The sequence below is a fragment of the Astatotilapia calliptera genome, chromosome 1, assembly GCF_964374335.1.
Source record: "Astatotilapia calliptera chromosome 1, fAstCal68.1, whole genome shotgun sequence".
Classification (NCBI taxonomy): domain Eukaryota; kingdom Metazoa; phylum Chordata; class Actinopteri; order Cichliformes; family Cichlidae; genus Astatotilapia; species Astatotilapia calliptera.
Window position 1 is genome coordinate 1,971,604 of NC_137422.1, and position 15,783 is coordinate 1,987,386.

At 41.6% G+C, this 15,783-nt stretch overlaps 1 protein-coding gene across 1 annotated transcript; it reads left to right on the forward strand.

Annotated features, from left to right (window-relative positions):
- Positions 1 to 502: 502 nt before the first annotated feature.
- On the forward strand, positions 503 to 14,606 carry sh2d7 (SH2 domain containing 7). Its single transcript, XM_026190595.2, has 6 exons — positions 503 to 1,508; positions 2,592 to 2,681; positions 2,761 to 2,926; positions 10,555 to 10,794; positions 12,923 to 13,570; positions 13,659 to 14,606. Exons 1-6 carry the CDS (start codon positions 1,348 to 1,350, stop codon positions 13,701 to 13,703), a joined length of 1,350 nt encoding a protein of 449 aa, XP_026046380.1. The 5' UTR covers positions 503 to 1,347; the 3' UTR covers positions 13,704 to 14,606.
- The last annotated feature ends 1,177 nt before the right edge of the window (positions 14,607 to 15,783 follow it).

The window sequence follows — 15,783 nt, forward strand, 5'->3', positions numbered from 1 at the left end:
CACATGTGACATATGAAAACAAATACACAGTGGTCCTGTTTCACGTTTATGAGTGGACTGTTTTAGCAACACTTCAAGTGTTACTCAAGACACTTCTCTATAACGCGTGTAATCTTCCTCCTTACAATGAAATGCAGGTAATAATAGAACAAGAGGTATCAAGCAGTTTCAAAGGAAAGGAGAAAAATATGTGTAAATATTATGTGAAGGCACAAAGCAAACTGTAGTTATGGTTACTGTAGATGGTGTAGTTAAAGTAAGAACTGTTCATTAAGCTGTAGCTACATCCTTACCTTCAACATTCACCACGTCACCTATAACCTGCTGGGGCCAGGGTGACATGTGGTGGGTTGGTAGACTGGTAATAAATAATAAATGTTAGGAAATTACAGCATCAGTTGTGGGATATAATTGTTCTACCCAGATTTTGAATTCTCTCTTCCTGCAGTTTCAGTACTTGCTATTTTTAATCTCATATTTCTGTTCTGTTTTCAATAAGCAGTAGCGTATATAGATTTTACAAAGTAAAAGTCTGTTACAGGTAAAGAGAACAGAGGTAAGCAGGAGGCGTTGGGTAGGTATGTTGTTTTCTTTTCCTGTTTTATTTAGTAATCCCTGTTATCAGTGTTACTTTTTGTTTTTATTAGTCTTTCACTCTTCAGTCTGCTCAGTCAATTAGAGTCTAACTCTAGTTATTAAGCTCCCCCTTGCAAAAATGCTTGTGAAATCTTAATAGTCAGGCTCTCCAGTTGGTCTTGTATTCCTATGTCCAGTAAGATCCTCTTGTATGGTTTTTTTTTTTGACCGATTCTCTTATTTTCCCCCTTTGCTGCATTTGCTTTTCGCTAATAGTCTTTAAAGTTTTATTATTGTTGACCATAGCACATGAACAATGTAACTTTGGACTTCTATCCTTTGCATGCAGTGCACATAATGTGCTTTAAGTTGTGACATTAGTAGTTTTATATGGGCTCAGTGGGAGAGAGTGAGACTGGGTGTGCTTAGAAACATGAAAAGGAACATGGGGGGGAAGGTCATCTAAAGCTATATGTGTTTTTGTATAGATCTGTTAATCCAAGGTACAAACCAAATGAAATATTTACTTTGGGCCAAGCTGTTAAAGTTCAATCTGGAACAAGGAACACAGATAGTAAAATGAAAGTGCCTGTGCAATGTGAGGCAGAAAAGCTGGTGGCAGATGAACTAGATAAACTGCAACAATACCCCGATTCAGATGAGAGACAGAAGTAGTCAAATGAGGCACCTCTGCTTCCTTTAGAAGTATTACGTCAGAGCAGAGAGTATGCACACTGTATCACCTGTGCTCTGTCAGCAGCTCACATATGGATGTGGATGGAGAAGAGGTCGGGTGTTGAGCTGAATATGGAACCACAGGAAGGAGGGGGCCTGAAGGAGCTGGTGCTTCGATGGTTTACTGAGACACAGGCGCCGCTCGTCCAGCACAATGGAAACTTCCCTGATTGGTTTCAAGGCCTTGCTACAAGAAAGTAAGCAGCATACAAAAGACCTTTGCTTCAGGACACGTAGAGACTAGTGACGAGAAGATACCCAGAAAGCTGATTCTGTTCACCTGGACGTAGTGAAGAAGCCACTTTGATGACTGACCAAACATTTCTCCCACTGAGAACGCGACGTCCAGATAAACAGAATCAACTTTCTAGATGACTGAGCACATGAAAAAAATTAGGCTTTTTTATAGGAAGTTCAAGAATTTCTGCTTCACTGGGGCTTCATCACTTACTTGTGATTTCATTTGAACACTGTAAATACTGTAAATATCTCCCATCACTATTATGGTTTTACTGTCCGTGTTTGTGGGTAGCTACTGAGGAAATGCAGAGTTTGAATATCATTTTCATTCCATGCTACCTCATGCCTCACGTTAGGACTGCTGACTTGGTGTTAGACGAGGGAAGAACATATAGGTGAACGTATTATGTATTTGTCCGTTTCTAATTACTTTTCACTGATTGGGATAAAATAGAGATGCAGATAGTGTTGCAGCAGTAGGACATGCACTTAGAGCTTTTTTTTCTTATACTTAAACATGTTTTGCTGAAAGAACCCACAAACTTTTACCTCAATGACTTTTTCAAAGCAAAAGTTTAGCTACATCTGTTTGGGAGAACAGGAGTTGTATTCAGAAAATAAAAAGCAGCCAATATTCTGTTCCATATTAATTAATATCACAGCCAAAAACGAGGTAAAATATGAATTGTCTTTGCTCGCATCATACTATTCAGATTAAAGCTCCTTCTTAAAGACTGGCATTCGACATAAAAACGAGTCGAGAGCTAGTTGTGAGTTATAGCGCATTAGCTACAAGTCTGTTGACATTAATGACCAGAAGGCTCTTAATGAACGGCCGTGGCTGTGCTGAACAGAAGACGGCTGTCCCCGCTTCCAAGGAATTTTGCTTAGAGCGTTAAAAATGTTACCTCTGGATTCAGCATCAATAGAGCTCTGTTTTCTGAGTGATGTAAGAGTGAAATGAATAGTTTCATGGCGTGTTTCAAATCCAGTTTGACTGCCGGTTTGTTCAATTGGATCAGTTTTGTTTTCCGCTGCAGGGAAGCAGAGGATCTCCTGAGGGATAAAAGTATGGGCTGTTTTCTCATTCGTCTCAGTGATAAAGCCTTCGGCTACATCCTGTCCTACAAGTAAGGCAAAGCATGTCAACTGGACCTTGTTGAACTGTTTCAGTATTCTTCCTCATTCCTCTCTCTGCCTTCTCCCAAGGGGTAATGACAGGTGCCGCCATTTTGTTATCACCCAAAATCAAGACGGACATTTTATCATATCAGGAGACTCTCAGACATACGGCAGTCTCACCGAGCTGATCCAACACTACAAGGTCAGCGCCATCCAGCCCTTTGGAGAATATCTGACCTCCAGCTGTAATGAGGTGAGGCTGTCAGGGTTTATAGAAGTGGAACCCAAGCACAAGACACAGAAGGCAGATTGAATGAACCAAACAGCCATTTGATTAGGCTGGTGCAGAACAAAGAAGCCCCAAAGCAGTCGTCCCAGAATTAGGAAAACACTGGGAAGTGTGAACTATATGACACAGGAAATAACCCAAGAGATTACACTGCCACACAATGAACTGAGAGGCCCAGTAAAAAGATGCATGTAACCTGAACCACAAACCTCCCCAAAGTAATATGGAGCTTGACATTAATGGGTACTTCACTGTGACCTCAGACAGCCTCTGATAGATGTAAACCAGGGGTAAAATGGCCTGTATTTATAGCGCTTTACTAATCCCTAAGGACCCAAAGCACTTTACACATCCACACATTCACACACTGGTGATGGCAGCTACATTGTAGCTACAGCCACCCTGGGGCGCACTGACAGAGGCGAGGCTGCCGGACACTGGCGCCACCGGGCCCTCTGACCACCACCAGTAGGCAACAGGTGAAGTGTCTTGCCCAAGGACACAGCGACCGAGACGAAACTGTCCTTCCGATTACAAGGCGAACTCCCAACTCTTGAGCCACGATCGCCCCACAACCAAGAAGGTGCACAACCGATTTCCTCACGGGGCCACATGAGAAACTGGGATTGTTGCCTTTTTGTCTTCTCTTTTTCTCATCTTAAAAAGAGGTTACAATTATGCATAATAAAAACACGAATTCTTTTAAGTTCTTGCTTTCCTGTTCTGTGAGAAAAAAGGAGTGTATAAAATCAGGTTCAGTGTCTGAGGCAGAAATGCAAATCTCCAGCAAATGCGAGATCTGCCTTCCGTTCTGCGTCTGAGAGCAGATCTGAAATATCTGGAATGTCTTTGCTTTTCTGCTCAACAATGAAATTCTCCTCTCTGTGTTTAGCTCACTGCCAGGCTGAAGAAAACTTAACCCTGAACTCTGTTTATTTCAGCAGCTTAGCTTCATACTATCACAGACCAACATACGTGTCAACAACAAAAGAAAAGTATATTAAAAATTCTTAGCAAAAGAAAATTAGCAAGTCCTCTATATACAAAAACCCCCAAATGCTTAAACACATGTAGCAGACATATTTAACCTCGCTGCCATGTTAGATGAAGCTCAACTCCTTGTTTACTTTCCCTGTTTCTCCGTGTTTCATTTCTCTCTCTCAGTAACCTCTAGCTTCCTTTGCTGTTTTAGACTTTTTTTATTACCTTTCTGTAATTACGAGTGTAAAGCTCCAGTCAAAGTAAGACATTTGTTATTACAGGAGAGAAGGGAGCCGGAGATCGACAGACGGATTGGGGCTGCAGCTGCAGTAATGCGGACGCTGCACCGGTCCTGAGTGTAAAAGCGAAGCTCTCAATTTACCGGTCGATCTACGTCCCTACCCTCACCTATGGCCACGAGCTGTGGGTAGTGACCGAAAGAACGAGATCGCGGATACAAGCGGCAGAAATGAGCTTCCTCCGAAGGGTGGCTGGCCTCTCCCTTAGAGATAGGGTGAGAAGTTCGGCCATCCGGGAGGGGCTCAGAGTAGAGCCGCTGCTGCTCCACATCGAAAGGAGCCAGCTGAGGTGGTTCGGGCATCTGATAAGGATGCCTCCTGGGCGCCTCCTGGGTGAGGTGTTCCAGGCATGTCCCACCGGGAGGAGGCCCCGGGGCAGACCCAGGACACGCTGGAGAGATTATATCTCTCGGCTGGCCTGGGAACGCCTTGATGTTCCCCCGGATAAGCTGGAGGAGGTGGCTGGGGAGAGGGAGGTCTGGGCTTCTCTGCTTAGGCTGCTGCCCCCGCGACCCGGCCTCGGAGTAAGCGGAAGAAGATGGATGGATGTTATTACAGGAAGGCTCAAAACATTTATAATAAGAAATAACTGCATTTCAAAATTTACAAACCTTTACAGCACACTGCATTGGAGGCAATTTACACTCCCGACTATTTCATTTGATGCTGTACATGCATTGTAACTTGAAACAGTTTTTTACAGAACACTGTATCATCACTGTTAGTGAGCGCTCCAAGCAGTTTGCTGTTTATGATTACCGTGGGTTCGTACAATAGCAAAGTTACATTGGTTTCCTATGAGGAACGTCAGCTGCTTTCATTTCATTCTGGCACATATAAAACTGATTCCTTGGTCACACTTAATTTGTTGACTGAGCGCCATAGTGCAAAAAAGCAATGCAAACCACTGACGAGAGCATTGGTTGACAGATTCCATAACAGTTCAACATAAACAGCACAAGAGCTAAAGCATGTAAACAGCAGGGCGTATTTCTTGTGTTCCTCGCATCCCTGTTTGGTCTTGAATGGGCCGACCAGTCTACGCCACAAAAACTCAAAGGTGGCACCACAGTAAGTGGCGGGTGGGAAGGATTCCATTCGCTCTGTAGGGAGGTTGCTCATTCTTTTATCTTCCATAGGTTTACTTGGTCTCCAACAGACCACACACTGACAGGTGTGGGATGAAACCAACTGACTTAATCTTCATGAGCCAGTAGATGGTATATCACTGGAGGGGACATAAAACCATATAAAACCACTGCGTGCTATTTACAACCAATGTGGGAAAACGGTGTACTTCATTATCTATGTATAATGAAGCTCGGCACAGCTTTAGAGCTTGTCCAGAAGAGTGCTTCCACATTGCTGTAACACAGCTCTTACCTGAGCATGTTACTCACTGAGACTGAGACAGCTGCTGCTGCTGCTATAAGGCGTATATGATTTACTCATGAAAGTGGCCACTTTCATATATCATTTTAGTAAGAATCCAAAACATACAAGTTTCTTTTATATACTTTTTCTAGGGATATTATATCTGTTTTCACTCTTGTATGCTTTTCATACAAGTTTCACTCACAGATAAAAACTCTATAAGATTTATATGTATCTTTTCCATAAGGGTGATGGTGCTTGCATCTAAAAAAGGATGCAGTCCCTTTTTCATCCTTCAAAGCTTTGAACATCTGCCTATCCTTCTGTCTCTAGACTGGCAAAGTCCTCTCTCCATTGCTCCCACCATAGTTTCAGATGTTCAGGCAATGGGTCATCCCATCCTGTGCTTTGACATCTCTTGCAGGATTCTTTTTCTACTGAGAAGATGGGTAGTAGTACATCCCAGTGGGTTGTATGTGGATGCAATAGTGGACAATATTCCACACTGTATTACAGGTAGTCGAGGGATCTCTTATATACCAAGATGATGGGAGAAGGTCTTCACCATGTCTGTCTTGAAGGAAGATGATAAACCAACAACTGTGTTCTGCCCTAAATGTTTGAACAGTGTAACCCTCATCGTCTTTGCAAAGTATCACTCGTCTGGGTGCTAGTGCTCTGGGGCAGTTGCAGCCAATCAGGAGACCTGTTTCACTATTGAGGGGTTAATCTATGGTTGGTGATAGGCAGGAGGGAGGTGGGTGTGTGCTGCAGAGGTGTAACCCGTCACATGGAGACCAGATACTGTTTTACTGTGCTTTCTCACAGAAGTGTCACAGTGTTGACATCCTTCACACCTGACCTTGCTTTAACCTCCTAGGACCTGGCATCCACATACAGTGGGGCAAAAAAGTATTTAGTCAGCCACCGATTGTGCAAGTTCCCCCACTTAAAATGATGACAGAGGTCAGTAATTTGCACCAGAGGTACACTTCAACTGTGAGAGACAGAATGTGAAAAAAAAAATCCATGAATTCACATGGTAGGATTTGTAAAGAATTTATTGGTAAATCAGGGTGGAAAATAAGTATTTGGTCACCTCAAACAAGGAAAATCTCTGGCTCTCACAGACCTGTAACGTCTTCTGTAAGAAGCTTTTCTGTCCCCCACTCGTTACCTGTATGAATGGCACCTGTTTGAACTCATCATCTGTATAAAAGACACCTGTCCACAGCCTCAAACAGTCAGACTCCAAACTCCGCCATGGCCAAGACCAAAGAGCTTTGGAAGGACACCAGGAAAAGTATTGTAGACCTGCACCAGACTGGGAAGAGTGAATCTACAATAGGCAAGCAGCTTGGTGTGAAAAAATCAACTGTGGGAGCAATCATCAGAAAATGGAAGACATACAAGACCACTGATAATCTCCCTCGATCTGGGGCTCCACGCAAGATCTCATCCCGTGGGGTCAAAATGATCATGAGAACGGTGAGCAAAGATCCCAGAACCACACGGGGGGACCTGGTGAATGACCTGCAGAGAGCTGGGACCAAAGTAACAAAGGTCACCATCAGTAACACACTACAACGGCAGGGAATCAAATCCCGCAGTGCCAGACGTGTTCCTGCTGAAGCCAGTGCATGTCCAGGCCCGTCTGAAGTTTGCCAGAGAGCACATGGATGATACAGCAGAGGATTGGGAGAATGTCATGTGGTCAGATGAAACCAAAGTAGAACTTTTTGGTATAAACTCAACTCGTCGTGTTTGGAGGAAGAAGAATACTGAGTTGCATCCCAAGAACACCATACCTACTGTGAAGCATGGGGGTGGAAACATCATGCTATGGGGCTGTTTTTCTGCCAAGGGGACAGGACGACTGATCCGTGTTAAGGACAGAATGAATGGGGCCATGTATCGTGAGATTTTGAGCCATAACCTCCTTCCATCAGTGAGAACTTTGAAGATGAAACGAGGCTGGGTCTTCCAACATGACAATGATCCAAAACACACCGCCCGGGCGACAAAGGAGTGGCTCCGTAAGAAGCATTTGAAAGTCCTGGAGTGGCCTAGCCAGTCTCCAGACCTCAACCCCATAGAAAATCTGTGGCGGGAGTTGAAAGTCCGTGTTGCTCGGCGACAGCCCCAAAACATCACTGCTCTCGAGAAGATCTGCATGGAGGAATGGGCCAAAATACCAGCTACTGTGTGTGCAAACCTGGTAAAGACCTATAGTAAACGTTTGACCTCTGTTATTGCCAACAAAGGTTATGTTACAAAGTATTGAGTTGTATTTTTGTTATTGACCAAATACTTATTTTCCACCCTGATTTACCAATAAATTCTTTACAAATCCTACCATGTGGATTCATGGATTTTTTTTTCACATTCTGTCTCTCACAGTTGAAGTGTACCTCTGGTGCAAATTACTGACCTCTGTCATCATTTTAGGTGGGGGAACTTGCACAATCGGTGGCTGACTAAATACTTTTTTGCCCCACTGTATGTGGACATCACATTTTAGGATGTCTGGATGAAAATATCCACCACTTATATTATACACTGTATATCGAAATTTAAAATGAATGTCCTCATATGTGGATTTTTTCTCAGAAACGAAAATCAGGTAGTAAAAAAAAAAAAAAATAAATAAATAAAAATCAGGTAATTCTTTGTTTTTACATTCATCAGGTCCCAATCAGCCCAAATAGCAAAGAGAAATTAAAAATGCATGCTGTGGAAGAGTTCAGGTCTTAGGAGGTCAAAAAGCCATAGCACAGCTCATTAGCCGTCAAATACGTCCTTCTGTCTTCTAGAGACCTTTTTATGAGGTTTGTGCAGTTGTGAAGCTGATGTGAGTTTGGTGTTCCCCATGTGATCTGGTTGATGTCTTGTCACAGTGTACATTTGTTTTGGTGCTTGGTCCTTTTAATGTCCTTTAGCTTCTCACTGTCGCTGCGTAACTTGGGCGAAGAGCAGAGTTGAAGGTAACTGGGTTCCAGATGATTTCCACAACAGGGATGACACTATGGCACTGAAACTGGGAAACTCTCCACTTCTATTAAAGCGTTTGTAACAGGCAGTTTCTGATTTTTCTCACTGTCATTCAATATTTCCAGGCCCTTTACATAAGGCATTGCTACCATTCATGGAGTCTGTAAAGTTCCTTTGGGATCTTTCGTCTGTACTTTTGACAGGTTTGATAGCTTCTCTCTAAATGCTCTTTGAAAAACAAATGCCTGACCGTATTGTTGATTATGTTTTTTCCAGAACATGCCTTGTAGACATTACAAGTGGGGCCACCAATGCATTTTTTAAATCAGCAGCAGAGATGCCCTATTGGTCTGTCAGTGACATTAAGGAGGTTTTCTATTGGATTTGCTCACCACTGAACACTGTTGGTTCCGGTGTGGGTAGCCTGCTCAGCGTTATACTGTCCTAAACACTTTGTGCTAGTAGAGCAACAGCAGGAGATGGAGATCCCATGGATCTGTCACATGGGTGTGCTGCGCTCTTAGCAGACTGGATACGACCAACCTGTAGTCTTTCTCCATTATAAGCTTCTTTCTTATGCTCTTCTTCCAGAGTGATATCTGCACTAATATCTCCATCAGCACCTGTTAGCCTTTTATATGTGATTTTGAAAAAACAGTTACTGGCTTACATGCATCAGTGCTTTTGTCTCAAATCCACGTGACTTCTTATGTCAGCATAGTTTCATAATGTCAGTGTCATCCTTTCCTTTTATTTTTCTCTAAATTGTCTGCAAGTGATGACGAGCATGTTTCGGTTCTGTCTGACTTCAGCTTTTCTCTTGGTGATAAGGTAATACGTCTATTTTTTATTTGTTTTTTAAAACGTCTCCCTTGATGTTAGTAAGAATTTTTTCTGTTGACATTCTGTTGTGTTCAGAGCAGCAAGATTCATCTGTAGTGCTTTGGATGTTAGACTGCAGATATGTCAGCGTTTTTACTTATTATCAGTTGTTCGCTTTATACCCTCCTTCTTTGTTCACTTGCATTTTGAAGCAAGCTTTGTTCATTAATGTCCTCAGGACTCACTGGTGAAGCTTGTATATTGTCCATTTTCTGTGCAGCCTCCTCTAGTCTTTTGTCACTTCAGTTTTTAGAGCACGTGCTGCCACCTGCAGGCCGTCATGAATGTACACTTTGACATTTTGAGACACTTTCACAGCAGCTTCTAGCCAAAGAACACTTAAGCCTAAGCTGACGGATTTTGTTGTGTATAGCAGTTTAACTCACGACTGTCACAGAACAAGAGCTGAAGAAACTTTAATCAATAAAAGAAAAATCCATTCAAAACTATTAGCAAGATAAAAATTGCCATTTTTTCATGAAACTAAACTAGGTGTTTGCTGTCTGTGATTCAGTTAATGCCCTGAAGTATTTGGCCATTTTAGTTACATCTTCAACACCACTGTTAATTGTTAGCATTAACAAAAACTACCGAGTGCTTCTCAGTTTATTTTGTTGACTGGACAGGAACACATTCCCAAATGCTTCTTTTTTCTGAGACCATATTAGTGCAACAGAGTCTTCCAAACACTGTTTGATAAACAGAAGGGCCTGCTGTTTTTATTTCACCAAGTTTATGAGAAATCATAACGCTGGTCAGATGGCTCCATCCCTGAGTATGCAAAGCTTGGTTCAAAAGTTCTTGTTGCTAGCAAAGGTCCAGATGTTCATTCCCACTGCATCAGTCAAGTTCTTGCAATCTTTTGCATGTTTAGTTCCATAATAGCAAATTCATTCTTAAACCTTAATCTTGTCCAATGTCTAATCCTTAAATGCAGCAGTCTGGTCTCCACAAGCTAATCATACCTTAACATGTGACTGAATTTGATGTCATGTCATCAGATGATCTGTCTGGTTTTGCTTGTTGAAGCTCTTATTAGACAATAATGTTGCTTGTGATTTTCAGGTGGACACAAATGAACTGTATGATGTGGTGAACTATAACACCAAACAGATGTCTGGGGTGAGCGTGCAGGCACTGCGGACTCTGTGGGATCAGAAAAGTGATCATCACAGCCATGTGGGTACTAATCAAAGGATTCAGCAGCAAAATGACCCTCCTGCAGTGCAGCCACCCATACCACCGAAATCCACAGCCAGAAGGCTGACGGGGACGGTGTCTGTGGATGCAATGTCTCTTTCCCAGGTAAGCTGGACACTTGAACTGTCCTTTTTGAAGAATACAGAATTATAAGTGCTGTAATTACATAACATGTAATTAAAAGTGTGCATCTCACCACATACAAAGCTTTATAGTCAAAATACTTCTTAGGGAATTACAATTTTATATTTAATTTTATTCAATAGCTCAAGAATCATGTAGGAGAAAATTTGTGTAAAACACTGCACGTGCATACTTATGTGCAAATTATGCTAATGTGTGCAGGTATGCAACACAGTTTCACAATAATTAAATGTTTGCTTTCAGTGGCAGCATCCAACAGCAAAATCAGTTTAATCCAACTTCACAGTTAAAGCTCATTTTGTGCATCAACACAACAAAGATTGCAAAGTAACATAATATGAGAGCTATATTTCATATGTATATGATAAGAACTGCATTACAAACATGGACCAAAAATACAGTAATTCTTAACATTTGTGAAACCTGCATAAATATGACCTAAAATGTGACATGACCTGTAATACAGACAAATAAAGCACTGATCCAAAAAAAAAGAAAATGATCCAGTGTTACATTTCTGTAAGAGAAAAGTGTGAACTTTTCAGTATCGGGTGTGATGCTTTTGAGCAGCAAGAACTGCAACTAAACAGTTACTGCGCTGTTTGTCTGGAGCTGAGAGCTGTTACACGTTTATGGCACGAACCACTCTCCTGATATTTTACTGTAGAATTTTCTGATAACGTTTAGAACTTATTAGTTTGTCAGTGATGGGAGCTATGCTTTCACCTTACAGTCTTGCCATCCAGTATGAGAGAGGCCTGTATTTAATTTACTCTTACTCTATTACATGCCTTGCTGTTGAAGAGATCTTTGTTGGGCCAGGGTAACAGTGGTCTTGAATTTTCTGTTTAGCCACTGTGTATTTGAAGTACACAGAATCTGGTTTGGTGTGCTTTAATTAACTTCAGCAAACAGGTACAAAGGTTTACTAATGTGTGGAAAATGTGTTTCCTTACTCGACTCCACACACGTACAAAAACCCCACAATTTTATATATGACACAGAACGGTGTTTTGCAGCTTCCTGCATATGTACAGCCTAATAAGAGCGCGCTTGAACAGCCTTTCATGGCCATAGAATTACTTGATGGAGACTTTCAGCAGGACAGTGCACCTGCATGTCACTTTTGCTAAAATCACAATTACATCAGAAAGTCCTGCCTGTTCTGAGGTGGGGTTTAAATCTACTCAGTTTTATTGAGAATAAAATCTCAGACTCTGTTTCAGTTTCACCCATAGATAATACTAGCTCTTTAGATGAATGTTAAATATGTTGTGTAATATCTACAGTTCCAGTTTGCTGTCCTGCCCTCTGGCAGATCCACTGTTAATTTTGGTGACAATTTTTTTTCGGATGAAAGCAAAATGATAAGTAAAATAAAAAATAATGCAGAAGGATAAAAATGATGAAATGAATTGACACATTTTTCAACGAGTGAAAATGAGATGAAAATATTCTGGAGAGATGAGAACAAATCATAAAGGAAGTTGAGTATAAACGTGACGCGAGTTTGGAAGTGATTCAATCAGAAGTAATCTCCTTGTTTGCTAAACTTTCACACACATTGATTTGCCTCAGGGAACAGTATAACCTTCCTATTTCCCATGCTCTGTAAAAACACAACAACATCTCAACACTTGAACGTTTAATGAACATTTGATTTCATGGAAAATAATTTGCTTTTGGAGCAACGTGGTCAAACTTGGACACTTAATATTTTTGTTAACTGAATCAACTTTAGATTAAGTCAACTATAATCTTACGATATTTAGTTGATCTTGATGCCTAAATTTGACTAAAATTCATTGTTGTTCGTCTTTTCATTCAGAAGACTAAAAGTCAAAATTTTATGTGAAAATGACTCAACGTCCAGTCAGTTGTTCTTCTTTTCCATCGTGCCATGTCCTTGGTAAAAGTAGATCATGTGATTCTTGGGCTTGGGTCTTCATCTTGCAAATATAGAGCATCTTGAGGCAAATATTGTTATGAATTGGTGCTAAATACAATAAAATCTAATGAAATTTATTTAATTTAAAGAAATGCTAGTGAATTGTGTAACTGGACTACTTTGTCACTCATTTTTATTAAGGGTATGCCTCCAGGACCAAAAAGAGGGATTCCTCTAGGATTTACCCTGAGTGGTTCCTTGCCTGATACAACTTCACATCCAATGAAATCCCAGATGGACGCATACAGAGCAGATGGAATCATGGCAAACACAAATTCAGCAGTAATGTCTAACAAAGACTCGGTTGATGCAACTGACACAATGTACCCTGGTGATCTTTTTCCTGGCATCACAACCTCTCAGTCGACACAAGTAGAGAGCAGGAGCAAATCCCTACCACAACTGGACAACAACACCACAGAGGAGGAGTACTCCAACCAGCTCAGCAGCCTGTCTCTGACATCGCCTGTTCCAGGAAAGAGGGTTACCTGCCAAACCTATTCCCTCCACGCACCCCATGAAAGCGTGATCAGGTCAGAAGAGCACAATGATGACCAGGAAATATCAAGATCCAACCCTCTGTACCAGACCTCTGAGGGGTCTGAAAGCCGTTCAACCCAGCGAGGAGATGACATGTATGCTGAGGTTCCTCCGGTGACAACTCCTGCTAGGCTGCGAGATGACACCTACGAGCAGATCCCTGGTGAGGCAGCTGCTGTTCAAGGCAACACTTATGAGACGCTGGACGACATGAAGACCAAGAAGTCAAAGTCCACCTGGAGTAAAAGTGTAAGCCTGAAAGAATACTATGTATTCCAGTTCTTACTGTAAGCAGCAAAATATTAATATATGAACTTTTCTTATGTTCTGTTTGCAGAACATGAAGTGGAAGAAATTCCTACCTGACTACAAGAAGAAATAAATGCAGAATCTGTTGTGGAGAACCTCCTTAATATAAACGAGATGAACATTGCTCCTCCAGTTATTTGTTCTTATATGCAGATGACTGTGTGCTGTGAGTGACATAGGGATAGAGATAAAGTCAAGATAAGAGGCTTACACATAGGTAAGATTAAGAAAATCAAAGCTACAAAAAACCCTGAGCTGGACAGACGAGGGTTTTTTGGGACTGAACCCAATCACAAATGTTTTTAAATCAGAAAGGATTGGTTTTGTCTGAGGTTGGGTCCTTGGATATGAACAATGTCTAATCTGTAACACCTGCTGTTAAATACTTGGATTTTATTGTTGACAAGAATCTCAGCACTGCTGTCATGGATTTGAATGGGAAAAAGGTTTGAAATCATTACGTTAGGTCCTGATCTTAGCCCTGTTTTAACTCACATCATCAGATCCTTTGAATCAAACTCAGGGCTGTAACGCACAAAAACATCCATAAATATTCTTATTTACTCACAATTTATTACAATTACTTATTTTCAGCAGATTAGACCTGTGGTCTCCTTTGTCTCCGACCCTTATTGTGAAGCACTTTGTGGTTTTTATCCTGTGTAGAGTGCTCTTTAAATCAATAAAGTAAAGACCAACTGACAATGAGGCGGGTGGTTATGGGCTAACATTACAACAGCTAATATTAGGCTTCCGTGTCCTAAAAATCACTTTCCCTCTAAACAGGTTGAATATATTGTCACATCATGTCAGGATTAATTTTCCAGGTGTCTGAGTCAAACAATGTTAGATCAAAGTTTTATGAACGCCAGCTAACAAAACGGCAGCGCTTACTGACAGAAAGATTCAGGATATCCTGAGCAACTCAATTCAGTATTGTCATCAGATAGAAGTGAGCTCTACTGATTGATCCACCCATCCTGGACAGATTTCTCAGCTTTACAGCCTTCTCCAGAGTAAATAGACATATTGACATAGTAAACTTGGCTATCTGAGTTGAAATAACAAATATGTGAAAACAGTATGCCACTTCCTAACCAATGAACAGACAACATTTTTCAAAAGGGTATCCACTCCAAGAAAGGAGGCGAGATGCTGAAACAAACTGATACGTACTCGGCCCTGGATCATTAAGGGCAACTGTGCTGCAGAGACAACCATACCTAAGTACACCCAGTACTTTGAAGAGCTTAGAAATGCTCCTGTTGTTATTTTTCTACGTGTCCTTTGGCATCAGTGTCTTGTCTTGTGGTTTTAGGTAAAGTAAACTGACAAACAGGGTAAAAAGTGAAGCCAGTGCAAAATCAACAAAACTCCAAATCCTACAGGGGGTGATTTTAAAAAGAAGTTAGTTAGTCAGTAAAAAATAAATAATAAAGTGTGCTAACACTTTATTATTTATAACTAGCTATAGTCACTAGCTATCTGTAGGTCTCAATTCTTTAATTATCTTTAATTATTGTTTTTTATGTAAATGGTTTACAGGCACCATGATACTGAAAAATGCAGCCGTACACTCTGTCTTACATCCACTTGTTGGAATCACTGTACTGATCTCATTTATGAGATGACCATGCTGTTTGTGCTTCTGGAGGTGTGGGACCTGATGGACCAACCAGAGGGCAGCAGGTCGAACATGTGGTGGGTGGGGTGCAAGGAGTCACCTGTGATTGCTTCCAGGTAAGCAGAGGGAAGCCAATGATTTTTTTGGGGCAGTTCTCAGTAGTGTGTACCAAACACCAAGGCAGCAGGAGAGCACACTCTTCACTGAGGAGCGGTAGAAGGCCAGCGGCAGCTTCTAGGTTATCCTTTCTCAAGACACGGAGTAAGTGCAGCCAGTGCAGGTCCGGGGGGACAAAGATATTGGTTGGGTGGCTTGGGGTACAGTCATAGATGTATAGGGCACACAGTAGGGGCTGAGAGCGTAGTCCTGTGAGGAAATCTTTGATCAAGGAGCAGGTGGCAGGGGGGTGTGGAGGTGGTCTAATTTGGATTCAGGATGTCTGGGATTATAGTGCTGAATTCTGAGCTGTAGTCCATGAAGAGCATCCTTATATAGCTCTTCCTGTTTTCAAGATGGGTCAGCGCTCTAC